The 12,067-nt window shown below is 41.7% G+C and overlaps 1 protein-coding gene across 1 annotated transcript in view; it reads right to left on the minus strand.

Moving 5' to 3' along the window:
- The window catches only part of LOC124857916 (protein HOS4), an 80,258-nt gene that overhangs the window by 61,858 nt on the left and 6,333 nt on the right, over positions 1-12,067 (minus strand). The window contains exons 5-6 of the mRNA XM_047349500.1: positions 8,579-8,697; positions 809-991 (exon numbers count right to left, since the gene is read on the minus strand). Of these exons, the coding sequence (XP_047205456.1) occupies positions 809-991; positions 8,579-8,697 (302 nt within the window). The remainder of the gene's footprint in view (positions 1-808; positions 992-8,578; positions 8,698-12,067) is intronic.

A 12,067-nucleotide genomic window follows, 5' to 3' on the forward strand; every position in this document is an offset into this window, starting at 1 on the left:
AGACCACTGATTTAGGTAATTAATTAGTTATACTCAGATGCTTAGTATAATTTCTTAGCCAGGTAGCATCGGATCAATGTTTGTTTACCCTAAAAATAATTAGATAGCACTGATAAAATCGTAATCTGTTATTGGCTTCACCTGTCAGTAAGCATAATGTCACTGTTGCAGAGTTATGTTGATCATTAGGATCTCATGTCGTGCAATACAAGCAAACCTTTTTTGGTTTCCTCGTTCACAGCGTCGCTGCCACAGATTTAGCTGAAATGGTGCTTGCAATGAAAATGCTGTGAGAAAAATGTAATGTGCATACACACAATCTGTATGCAGACGCTGTTCTGTTTCTGTTGCAAAAATGTCTCTCCCAATTTTACAAAATGTATAAAACATGATAAAGTAGAAAAATGTCAAACATGAAATTATCTGTATGTGTAAAGAAAAACCTAAAAACAAAATATATTACAAATTATTGTTCTAATCAATAGCAAAAGTGGCATAAAAACAGTTGATACTAATACAGGTCATTTTGGACCCAAATATGGAAGAGTATAGGGTCCAGTCAGTCATGTATCAAAGGGTTAAACAAGACAGAAAGCTGGAGATAATTGGAAAAACCAGAAAACTATCCAACAGACAGAAAACCTACAGAAACTGTTGGATGATGCTTCTGCACAGTAAAGAAACCTATTATTTCAGATTAATGCCACCCAGTAACACAGGTGCAGACCTATTGTGGTACACCTGGTTATATCAGGATAAAACATGCCATCATCTGAACATTTGTTTGATGACGTTTTCTTGCACTTACCCTCCTGGAGACAGTCGCCTCGCTAGTCACAGAGAGGGAGTCGCTCCTCGGAGACTGGAGGTCGCAGTAGGTCACGTCTCCTCCATCACTGGTGGAGCTCAGACTGGTCATGCTGACGGCTGCAGGGATCACCAGGTCTGCAGGCCTTTCTGCTTTCTGAAGAGCTGCTGTTGACCAACAGGACTGAAAAAATAATAATAAGACAGATGGATGTCAGAGTTGCCATGAAAATTTAAGTTAATTTTATCTGACTATCAGCCATCAAACTAAGCAGAATTCAAGGGTAACTGGTGGTGAAAATCTGTCGGAAAAACTGACTCAGCACTTAACAGGCTCTGATTTACATCAACATGTAGAATGAAAGTTTGTTTCCAAGAACCTTTTCAAGGAACCAAGTTAGTTTTCTGATGCCATTCTGAAGCTGGGGACACACAAAACAATCTTTTGACCAAATCAACCCCTTATTATTAATTGGAATGTACAGGGGTTGGACAATGAAACTGAAACACCTGGTTTTAGACCACAATCATTTATTAGTATGGTGTAGGGCCTCCTTTTGCGGCCAATACAGCGTCAATTCGTCTTGGGAATGACATATACAAGTCCTGCACAGTGGTCAGAGGGATTTTAAGCCATTCTTCTTGCAGGATAGTGGCCAGGTCACTACGTGATACTGGTGGAGGAAAACGTTTCCTGACTCACTCCTCCAAAACACCCCAAAGTGGCTCAATAATATTTAGATCTGGTGACTGTGCAGGCCATGGGAGATGTTCAACTTCAAATACATCAAATTATCTGTGTCGGTATTAAGCTGGGCTACACGGTGGCGCAGTTGGTAGCACTGTTGCCTTGCAGCAAGAAGGTCCTGGGTTCAACTTCTGGCCGGGGGTCTTTCTGCATGGAGTTTGTATGTTCTCCCTGTGCATGCATGGGTTCCCTCCGGGTACTCCGGCGTCCTCCCACAGTCCAAAGACATGCCTGTTAGGTTAATTGGTCTCTTTAAATTGCCCTTAGGTGTGTGAATTAACATGTGCATGGTTGTTTGTGTGTTGCCCTGCAACGGACTGGCAACTTGTCCAGGGTGTACCCTGCCTCCCGCCCATAGACTGCTGGAGATAGGCACCAGCTTCCCTGTGAGCCACTATGGAAGATGTGATAGAAAATGACTGACTGACTAGTTTTAAGCTAAATCTTAGACCAGCCCTGTGTCTCCAGCTTCGCCCCACTGCGTTTCTACTGCATTAAACTGTTATGTGTTAGGATTTGGTTTTTCACTTGCATTTGTTTTCTCATCATCTCCCTGTTCTTTAATATGTTCATTAAGACCTTGCCACATATTGCTTATTTCTCTATGTTTATTTTAGTCTTTAAGGTTCCCATATTAGTTATTCCTTTGTGTTTAGTCTCTTTGTTTATTTCTGTGTTCTGTTCCCTGTGTATTCTAGTTCATTACCCTTTGGTTAGTATTTGTCTTTTCCCCTTGGTTTAGTGTTTCCTTGTGTCATAGTTTAGCTCCTCGGTGTTAATTTCTTTTTACTTTGACTGTTTTAGATTCCAAATAACAGATGTCTACAGCCGTCTGTCAGGAAAGATGGAGCAAATTTTTCACACAAGGTCGTGATTTAGAATTTTAATAGGAACACAGAACCTCCACGTATCTCAAGCAGTTCCTACATTAGCATATGAGAACATGTTTACAGCTCAACAAAATGTCTGCGTGCCTGTCAGAACGTGGCGCTCACCATCACACGAGGCCAAGGCGGCGCTGACTGCTGGGCCCTGTTCTGTCCAATTAGGCCTCAGTCTGCAGCAGACGCCAGCAGCTGCAGTTTAACATCTCACAGAGCTGTGATTGTCCTTTAACTGGGGAGGACTGCAGTCCCAGGGGGGCTAATTATCACACAAACTCCCACTCAGATCCATAGAGCCTCACCGGCAAGGCCTGAGAAAACACATCACACCTATCATTCGGATTCCAGCTAATTACTTCCAGGTTTACATGGCTGTTACTGTACACAATAATGACGCTACTTTGCACTTCAAATAAGGCTTTTAATCCAGCCTGGGTCCTGGCACAGAGGCTTGAGCAGCTTCAGAGAAAATGCCCTGGTATGTGATTAAACTGCATATCAGCAGGATTGAAAGGGTCCTTAATGTCAGACAACGAAGAAGCAAACTGGTACCTCTTTCTGTGTGCTTCATTAACTGAACCTTAAACATGCTTTGGTTTGGGTTCAGCCAAGGTTCCAGTTTTCATGGGCACGAATGTCATACTAACTTGTTTTCTTTTTTCAGTGTACAGTGATTCTACAACAGCCAACTCCAGTACAAATTGATAAAATATAAGGTTTTTGTGGATTATTTTGGTCAGAATTATACAAACCGGCTGAGATATACACATAAATTTAGCTAAATTAGTGTTACTGAAGCTTTTAGAATGTCCTAACATGTTTAAAACCAAGACCTATAAATGATCGTTTGGTTAATAACCATAACTGACTGCAGAGCACTCGTTGGATTGACTTGTTCATATTTGACTCTCAAATACTATGGTACACGGAGGAGTTCAATCAGCGCAAAATATCCATGTTCTGTGACTGCAGAACAAGCCCAAATCATCAGTCCTCCACCACCATGCTCTATAGTTAGCATGGGGTGTTTGTGCTGATCTGCTATTTGGTTTCCTCCAGACATGGTGCTGTGCATTAGGGCCAAATATCTGTACTCTGATCTCCACTTTCCAAACAATGTTGTTCTAGATCTTCATTCAGATGCAGCTTTGCAAATCTAAGTCATTCTGCTATTTACATTTCAGAAAGAGAACACTTTCTCCTTCAACACTTCCGAACAAGGCCAACCTGTACAGTCCTTTTCCAAATGTCCTGACATGAATCTTAACATTCAACATGCTAGGCATGCATGAGCATTTGCTATTCAGCCAATTCTCTGAGCATTGCATGCTCTCACTCTGGGGTGCATTTTCCTGGGAATATCCACAGCTATCTTAAATGTTTTTAACTTGTGAATAATCGTTCTCCCTGTAGAATGATGGCGTTAAACTAGTTCGGAAAAGGCCTTATAACCCCTTCCAGAGTGATGAGCAGCATCCGTTGCTTCTCTGAGGCTACAGCTGATGTATTTCCTTCTTGGCATTGTGTTAACACACACTGTGCTTTCCCGAGCAGCAAACTGACAAAACCTTCTTTTACACAGGTGCTTATACTGATGATTTTGATGAGCACCTGGCTGATATTTTTTCTTTTAAATCCTATGAAAGATGTACAGGCCGATTCACATTTTCTCTCACAGCTTCTGCGGTTTGGTTATGTTTTTGTTGAATAAGTAATGCCACTGTAATGTCTTGGTGTTTAGTATCTGTTTGATTGATGCTTTAATTTGTCTTCATACATAAAACCTCAGTTTTAGGAAGAAAGTGCAGTGTGGTGCAACATGCACATCATTTTTCTGATAAACTCGACTTTAAGACTCAGACTCTGCAGACAAACAGGAAGTGGAGGTAAAGATAAAGGGGTTTAATTCAACCACAGCCCCTTCGGTTTGTCTGCAGCTGGTGAGCCATCCTTGATGCCATTCTGTTCACTTCCTTTCGCTGTTTGATCAGAAAAAGACCTGCTGCAGATTCACGTTTTTCAAACCGTTCTGTAGTCTTTTGTTAGCAAAGGTCTGCTTACTCGCAATAAAAGGAGCTCCGTTTTTTGTTTATATTTCATTTTTCAAATCATCCTCTGTTCATGTTCCCCCTTCAGGACAGATTATAACTGATTTAAATTGACTAAATCCAGTTCCATGCAGCCTGTGAAGACCTCTCCAATAATCGGCTGCATTTAGATTTGTCTTCATTACTTTGCTGCGCCTGCAGCTGCAGCAGCGGCAGCATGGTGATGGCTAACAGCAGCAGATGATAGAGGGTTAACCCTGATAAGGTGATGAGTGCCTCCTCCCCGCCTCATTCCCCAAACAGCAGAGAGAGCGAACCCCCAGTGAACATTCAAGCCTGTAAATTGTTTATCAGACACTAATGCAGGAGTCTAATCCTATTTGCATTCATATTAGTTCCCGTATCACCATCTCAGGAAGGACTTATTTGAATTCTACTGAGGGCGAAATAACTTTATGCATGATATCAGTATCTTCATAATTCACATCAGTAAAGTCAATTTGGTTGAAGTGCTCCTGCGCTGTGTGCCACCGAGCTGCAGAGGAAACTTATTTGGAGGTGTTTCACATCAGCAAGGAAGCGTGGTAGTATATTAGAAACTCTTTCACACGTCTCTCCCTCAGAGGCGGCGCCAACTACTTCCTTCTACTCTGCTCAGTGATTCAGCAGCCAAGAAACGCTGCAGGTCTGTCCTGATCCGGGTCCACAAGGGCACAAACAAGCTGCTGGGCCTGTCACTGAGCGGCCAAAACAAGCTTCCACTTCTTCTGCAGGACATCAGAAACCATCCAGGACTCCAGAGATGAACGGATGAACAGTGTGGTTGCATTAAAATATAAAAACCACCCAAAACTTTCCTGGCAGCGGTTTGTTAGACCATAATCCACAGTGTGAAGAACCCAAACACAGGACAACAAAGTAGAAAACAGAGCAATGCGAGTTGCAGTCATTTGCTGAAGTATTCACACCCCTTTTCAACTTTTTCAAATTTTCTCAGGTTACAATCTCTAACTTTAAAGTATTTTATTGTGAATCTATGTGGAAGATTAACACAAGTAGTTAACAGTGGAGGTGGAACTTCAGTTTGTTTTAACAAATACAAATCTGAAAATACCGTTAGTGTTAGAGAACATCAGTAAAATAACCAAGTGATGTGAAGACCAGGGAACCCAGCAGACAGATATCTGTGGAGACCATTAAAACAGGATTGGGTTATAAAACCCATATCCCAGGATATGAACATCTCACAGAGCTCTGTTCAATCTATCATTTAAAAAAATAGAAAGAGTACAGCACAACTGCAAACCTCCCAGACATGGCCAGCCACCTAAAATGACTGGTTGTGCAAGGGAAGCATTGATCAGAGAAGAAGCCAACAGGAACTCCCTCACTCTGGAGGGACTGCAGAGATCCACAGCTCAGGGGGATGCTATGAATCAGAAAAAGGCAGACCCAAGATTCAGCCAGACACAGTACTGAAAGTTTAAAAGGTTTATTCAGCCACAGGAAAACGTCACACAGGTAACACTCCTCACAGCTTCCAGGAATCACTGCTTTTGTCTTGAGTGGAACTTGAAACCCAGAGGGGTGAAACCTCAGTGGGCGGCAGGCGGTGATCTCCACAGCACAGGTAAGAAGTGACTCCAGGCTGAATAATCCGAGGGCTAGGCTGGCTCAATAATCCAAGGACAGAAACAGAGTCAACGATCGGAACAAGAGGCGTCAGGCAAGGGGCAGGCAGAGGCATAAACCAGATGCAGGAAACAAGGTCGACAACCAAAATCTAAACAGTCCGACAGGGAGCAGGCAGAGGCAAAAATCCGAAAGGCAAGGTAAGGTCAAGAACAATGATCAGACAGGAAGGAACACTGGATATCTACTCACACGATGGCTTTCAAAAATCTGGCACCGTCTGCTTGTCAAAGTCAGTATACAGGTCCTTCTCAAAAAATTAGCATATTGTGATAAAGTTAATTATTTTCCATAATGTCATGATGAAAATTTAACATTCATATATTTTAGACTCATTGCACACTAAAATAACAATAAAAGACCTGAAATACTTCAGTTAGTGTGCAATGAATCTAAAATATATGAATGTTAAATTTTCATCATTACATTATGGAAAATAATTAACTTTATCACAATATGCTAATTTTTTGAGAAGGACCTGTATATCAGGGAAGACACTGGTGCTTGGCATTCCACAGATTGAACTACACTGCAGCAGCCACCAGGTGCATCTAATCTGCTGATTGCAGCCAGGGATACAGGGTAGAGCAGACGTGCCAGAATCATAACAGGTCCATATTACATGGGCCCTCCACAAATCTAGTCTTTATGGAAGAGTTACAAGAAGGAAACGTTGATGAGAAAGAAACCCATAAGATGTCCTGATTGCAGTTTGCCACAAACCATTTTGAGAACACAGTGGTAATGTGGGAAAAGGTGCTTGGGTCAGATAATACCATCATTCAACCCAACAGCCTTCATGCCAAACGGGTTCTGTGGAGGAAAACATACATTGCAAATGGTGCTGGCAGCATCATCCTGTGAAGATGCTTTTCTTCAGAAGGGACAAGGAAGCTGGTCAGAATTGATGGGAAGCTGGACAACAACCTTAAAAATATACACAGAGCTACAACAGAATGGTTTGACCAAAGCATATTCATGCATTCGAATGGCCCAGTCAAAGTCCATACCAATGGTAGGGGTGATGGTGGCTTACGTGGTAGGTTTTCATCCTGTAACTGGTGGGTTGTTGGTTTGAACCCCCGCTCCATCTCAGCCATTGTGTCCTTGGGCAAGACACCACCCGCCCTGCCTGCTGATGGTGGTCAGAGGCCCGGTGGCACCAGTTGTATGGCAGTCTCACTTCTGTCAGTCTGCCCAAGGGCAGCTGCGGGTAGAATGTAGCTCACCACCGTCAGTTTGTGGATGACTGGTTGTAGTGTAAAGTTTTTTGGAGTCCTCTGACCTTACAAATCGCTATAGAAGTACAGGCCATTTCCCATTTTAACATTTACCTGGGAAGTCAAACAAACTTTGACTTGAAAACTGTTCATAGGTTCTCCATCCAATCTGTCTGAGCTTGTACTATTTTGTTAAAAAGAATGAGAAAAACTTTCACCTTTATTACCGGACCTCAAACAAGGGGAAGAGGACGGACGGACAGACGGACGGATGGACGGACACTATCTTTGAGCTCAATCTGGATTTTAAACATATTCCTCAGAAATCTGATGAAGTTTTAAAGGTGTACAACTCAAAGACATTCTGTTTATTGATGCTTAAACAGAAGCAGCACTGGTTTAAACCAGAGCAGAACTGGTTTATACTGGAGCAGCAATGATGTAAATGTCACAGGAAAACTGGAATCAGAAACCGTATCTGTCCCAAGACAAAAACAATACAATCAGATAATTTAAACTTTAAGACAGAATTTTTTATCTTTTGAAATGAAAATGTTAAACTGTTAAACATCTGGGTTAAAATCGCCCAACTTTAGAACCAACAAAGAAGCGAGAATGTCTGAAACAATGAGATTTCTGTTTTAAGTCCCTGCATGTTTAGAAGAAAGTGTCTCTCAGTGACTGAGGTACTGATCTGGTCCTTCATGGCTGCTGTCATCTGTAATAACTGTGTGAATGTGAGCGGTTGCACTTGATGAGCAGTTAACACAGATGATGATGAAAATAAGAATAAAAGTGTCAGGATGAACCGAGCTTAGGGTTGGTGATGAAAGGATGCAGTATTCAGAATGAAATAAAAAATATGATAAAGAGTTCACAAAGAAATAAATAGATTATTGAAAATATTCAGCATGTCTTAAATCCACCGTGTGACAAGCACACAGGTATAATTACATCCTAAACACACAGACTGTGGGGAAATAATAAAAACTGAACAGAAAAAGGTTTTTAAAGAAGAAAGTGGCACACTGACGAAGAAAGGCTGTCAGAAGGGCTGGGCTTTGATCATAGATGTTGTTTAAAGACAGATGAGAGGCTTAGCGCGGAGCTACCTGAGAGCTGAGAACAAATAGAGACGCTCAGCTCATGAATAAAGACGATTTCTGTCTCTGGACCCACCTGATCCGCCTCAGTGACCACCAGTGCCGGCATGCTGCCTCCTGACTCCTCAGCTTCATCCTGATTGGCCTGAGCAGACGTCAGATCCAGGGGTGTTCGGTTCTGATACGGACAGGAGGCTGTTGGGAAAAAAAAAAGACATGTTCAGAGAAACATTGTTTGATTCTGTTGCATGCTGTTTACGTGCTCATTTTGGCTTTGTGGTGTAGAAAAAGCCTCTAGAGGGCGCTGTTTTAACTTCAGATTGTGCATGTAACCATCATAAAAACAAGCTACAAGCTGTTCACATTAAACAATAAATGGGGAGCAGCAATCCCAAAACAAAACATGTTTTTGAAGATTATTCCTTGGGAATGTTCCCTAGCACCCGAGACCAGAAGCTGTGAAAACTACGGCCTAGTCCATGTGAAGACGAAAACTGAATAATTTGAAAAACTATTTTCATAAAGACGACGCCGTATTAGAAAAAGTGTGCGTCCACATTAGAGCACGCAGCACCACTGAAAACGCTGTAGTATGTATGCCAGGCCAATTGGTGGCGCTGTGATGAGGCCACAGAAACACACTAAAGAAGTTGACAAAAACGCCGGGTACGCGCAGGAAACTCTTCCTCTGAGGTAAACACAGCAACATGGCGGCAGATAAGAACAATCAAACTTCGAAGAAGGGCTTTATCTGGACTGATGATGAAGTCAAGGTTGTAGAAGAAGAGCAGTAGATTCTACTTTCACTACCATAACAATGCCAATATTTGCCTTAGTATGAATGCAACACTGAACGACGCCATGTTTGTTGTTCTTGTGAGAGTGAGGCAGATGTGACTTAGAGTGAAAGGTGGAGCCACAATGTCATCATTTCCGAAAAGATGCGTTTCGTAGGTACACATGGAAACAGCAAACCGGCGTCTTGAAATCTTTCCACTATGGGATACATTTTCAAAAATGATCGTTTTTGATTGTTTTGATTCATTGTGGACACAACGCCTAAACAACAAAATACCTTTGCAGATACACCTAAGCTCTTCTTTGTGTGGACAGGACCTAAATCTACCGACACAAAGTGACCAGTGGGAAAGGTTTGTCCTTGCTGTGTTTGATTAGAAATTTTATGATTTTCTAATGTATCCCCAACCAACCCCTGCTGGTCAACATAAGTATAAATCCAAAGTTACTTAGAGAACTCTGATCCATACAGGTTTGACTGAGTTCCTAAAGGTGTCCTGATGTCTTTTCTGTGACCTAGACTTGCCTGTAATCTTCTAAAATGGTTTCTAGAGCAATCAACAGTTCTACAGGATTTCTGAAGGTCTTCTAGAAGGGATGGATGATATACCGGCCTTAACGCAAGCACCGGCCGATGTATGGGCATGTGATAGTGATGCAATGCAGGGAGGAAGAGTGAAGAGTCAGAGGAAATGCAAACCACAGCTGTTTTTTAAATAATCTTTAACGTAGTTCTGTTTTGGCCATGGTAAGGAACTACTTTTTCATTTTATTGTAGTTAATTTCAAAGTTATCGCCACCTGCTGGTGCAGCATAGTTTTTACAGTGGTTCTGATTCGAATCCCAGAGATGATGTAAATGATTTGCACTTTAGGAAAAGAAACATAAGTTACATATCAGTCCCAGGTCAGTGATGATCTACTGGTGCAGCTCAGGTAAAGAAGCAGGGCCAGATGACCTCTGCCAGAAATCCCCAGCTGACACCTGACATTTTTGTCATTCAGTAAATAGAAAGCATTTGATCAGCAAGGAAACAAATATACCAGATGAACTCAATGATGCAGCCAGGAAACTGAACATTTATGGTGGAAACTAAAATGGTCAAGGACAATGATCCATCATGCAGAAATCCATGTGCTGATCGACACAATTGGAGAAAATTGTTTTATGAGACCTGAAAGCATGTCAGAAAAAACACTGGGTAGCTGCAGCGGTTAAAGGTCTTGAAGTATTTTGATTCATAGGTTAATTTCTCCTCATTGTTGGATTTAAAAAATCCTCGATAAATGGTGTCAAAGGTTGGGCTCTGTCTTTTACACACTCTGTTGGGGATTCAGAGTTTCATCTCTTTCAGGTTGACAACAGACCAACACATTCTCGTTTCACGTTCCTGAATCAGCAGCTTCAATCCTGAAGCTATCTTCACATCAAACAAAGCAGCAGTGACTGCGGTGAAGCTGTGACTTTCGGAGCTGTTACTGTTTGTCCCTGAGGCCTCTTCGTCATTTGTTTCAGCTCTCAGGTCTTCATGTCAAAGCCGCAGCGCTCACAGTGCAGAAAAGCACATGCCTCCCAGAATAAAGGTGTGATCACGCTTCAACCAGCTTCCTGCCGTGGTTCTCCAGGTGCACTTTGACCGAATGTTGCAGACAAACCTCCCAGGCTCTAAGTGCTCAGCTCAATGCAGAAAGAATCTGAAATGTGGACTTATTTTTTTTTTTATTTACAAGATCTATCAAAAACTTCAAATCGCAGTTGGAAGAATTTAATTTCATAACTTAATAAGATGTAGCTAATCTCCAGCACAGAAAATGTTTACACTAAGACAGTTTATTATTTTAAAGATGATCATTTTTACAAAAGGAAGACTCTTTAAAACCAGATAAATTCAGGTAATGTTTGATGTTCCAGTCATGGTAAGTTCATCCCATGTCGGTTTTAGGGTTTTATGTATCAGGACATAAACTGATAAAAACTGATAAACATAAACTGATCTGGCCTTTAGCACATTCTTAAATTATTTCAGTTTAACCTCAGGTATATATAAGCACACAACAGATCCCACACTGTTATTATGTATTAAACAAAGATGAAGCCAAAATAGAAAAGCTATGTGTGGAAAAATAAAACCCAAACCATGACCCAGCAGCTTGGAGAACCAATTCCATCAGCAAGTAGCAGCTTTCTGTGTGAACTCTGTGTCCCAAAGTTTTTTTCGAGTGTTGCTTAAGTTCACTGAAGTTTGCAGACATTTCTGCACAGCTCTCTAAAAGTCCTAATGCAACATTTCCATAGAGCAGTGGTCTAGACTTTGACTAGGTCTTGATTCTTTTCTTTTTACCATTTGGTTGTAGATTTGCTGCTGTATGAAGGACCATCATCCTGTTGATCCACTTTGGACCAAGCTTGGCCAACAGATGGCCTCACATTTGATCTTAGATCATACAGAGGAGGTCATTGTTGCCTCAGTGGTGCAAGGTGTCTGGATCGTGCAGATGCAAAACAAGCTCAAACCATCAACCCTCCACCGCCGTGTTGACTGTTGGCATGAGGTGTTTTTGGTGATATGATGTGTTTAGGTTTCTACAAACATAGTGCTGTGCATTACGTCCAAACATCTCTACTTTGGTCTCATCTGTCCAAAGGTCTTGTGCCTCATTCAGATGCAGCTTTCAGTGTTGTTAGGAAGAAGAGGCTTTTTCCTTTAATCCTACCAAACAAGCAATGCATTTTAATGTTGTTCTTAATGTCTTTTTATGAACCTGAA

Source organism: Girardinichthys multiradiatus, chromosome 2 (genome assembly GCF_021462225.1).
Source record: "Girardinichthys multiradiatus isolate DD_20200921_A chromosome 2, DD_fGirMul_XY1, whole genome shotgun sequence".
NCBI classification, from domain to species: Eukaryota; Metazoa; Chordata; class Actinopteri; order Cyprinodontiformes; family Goodeidae; genus Girardinichthys; species Girardinichthys multiradiatus.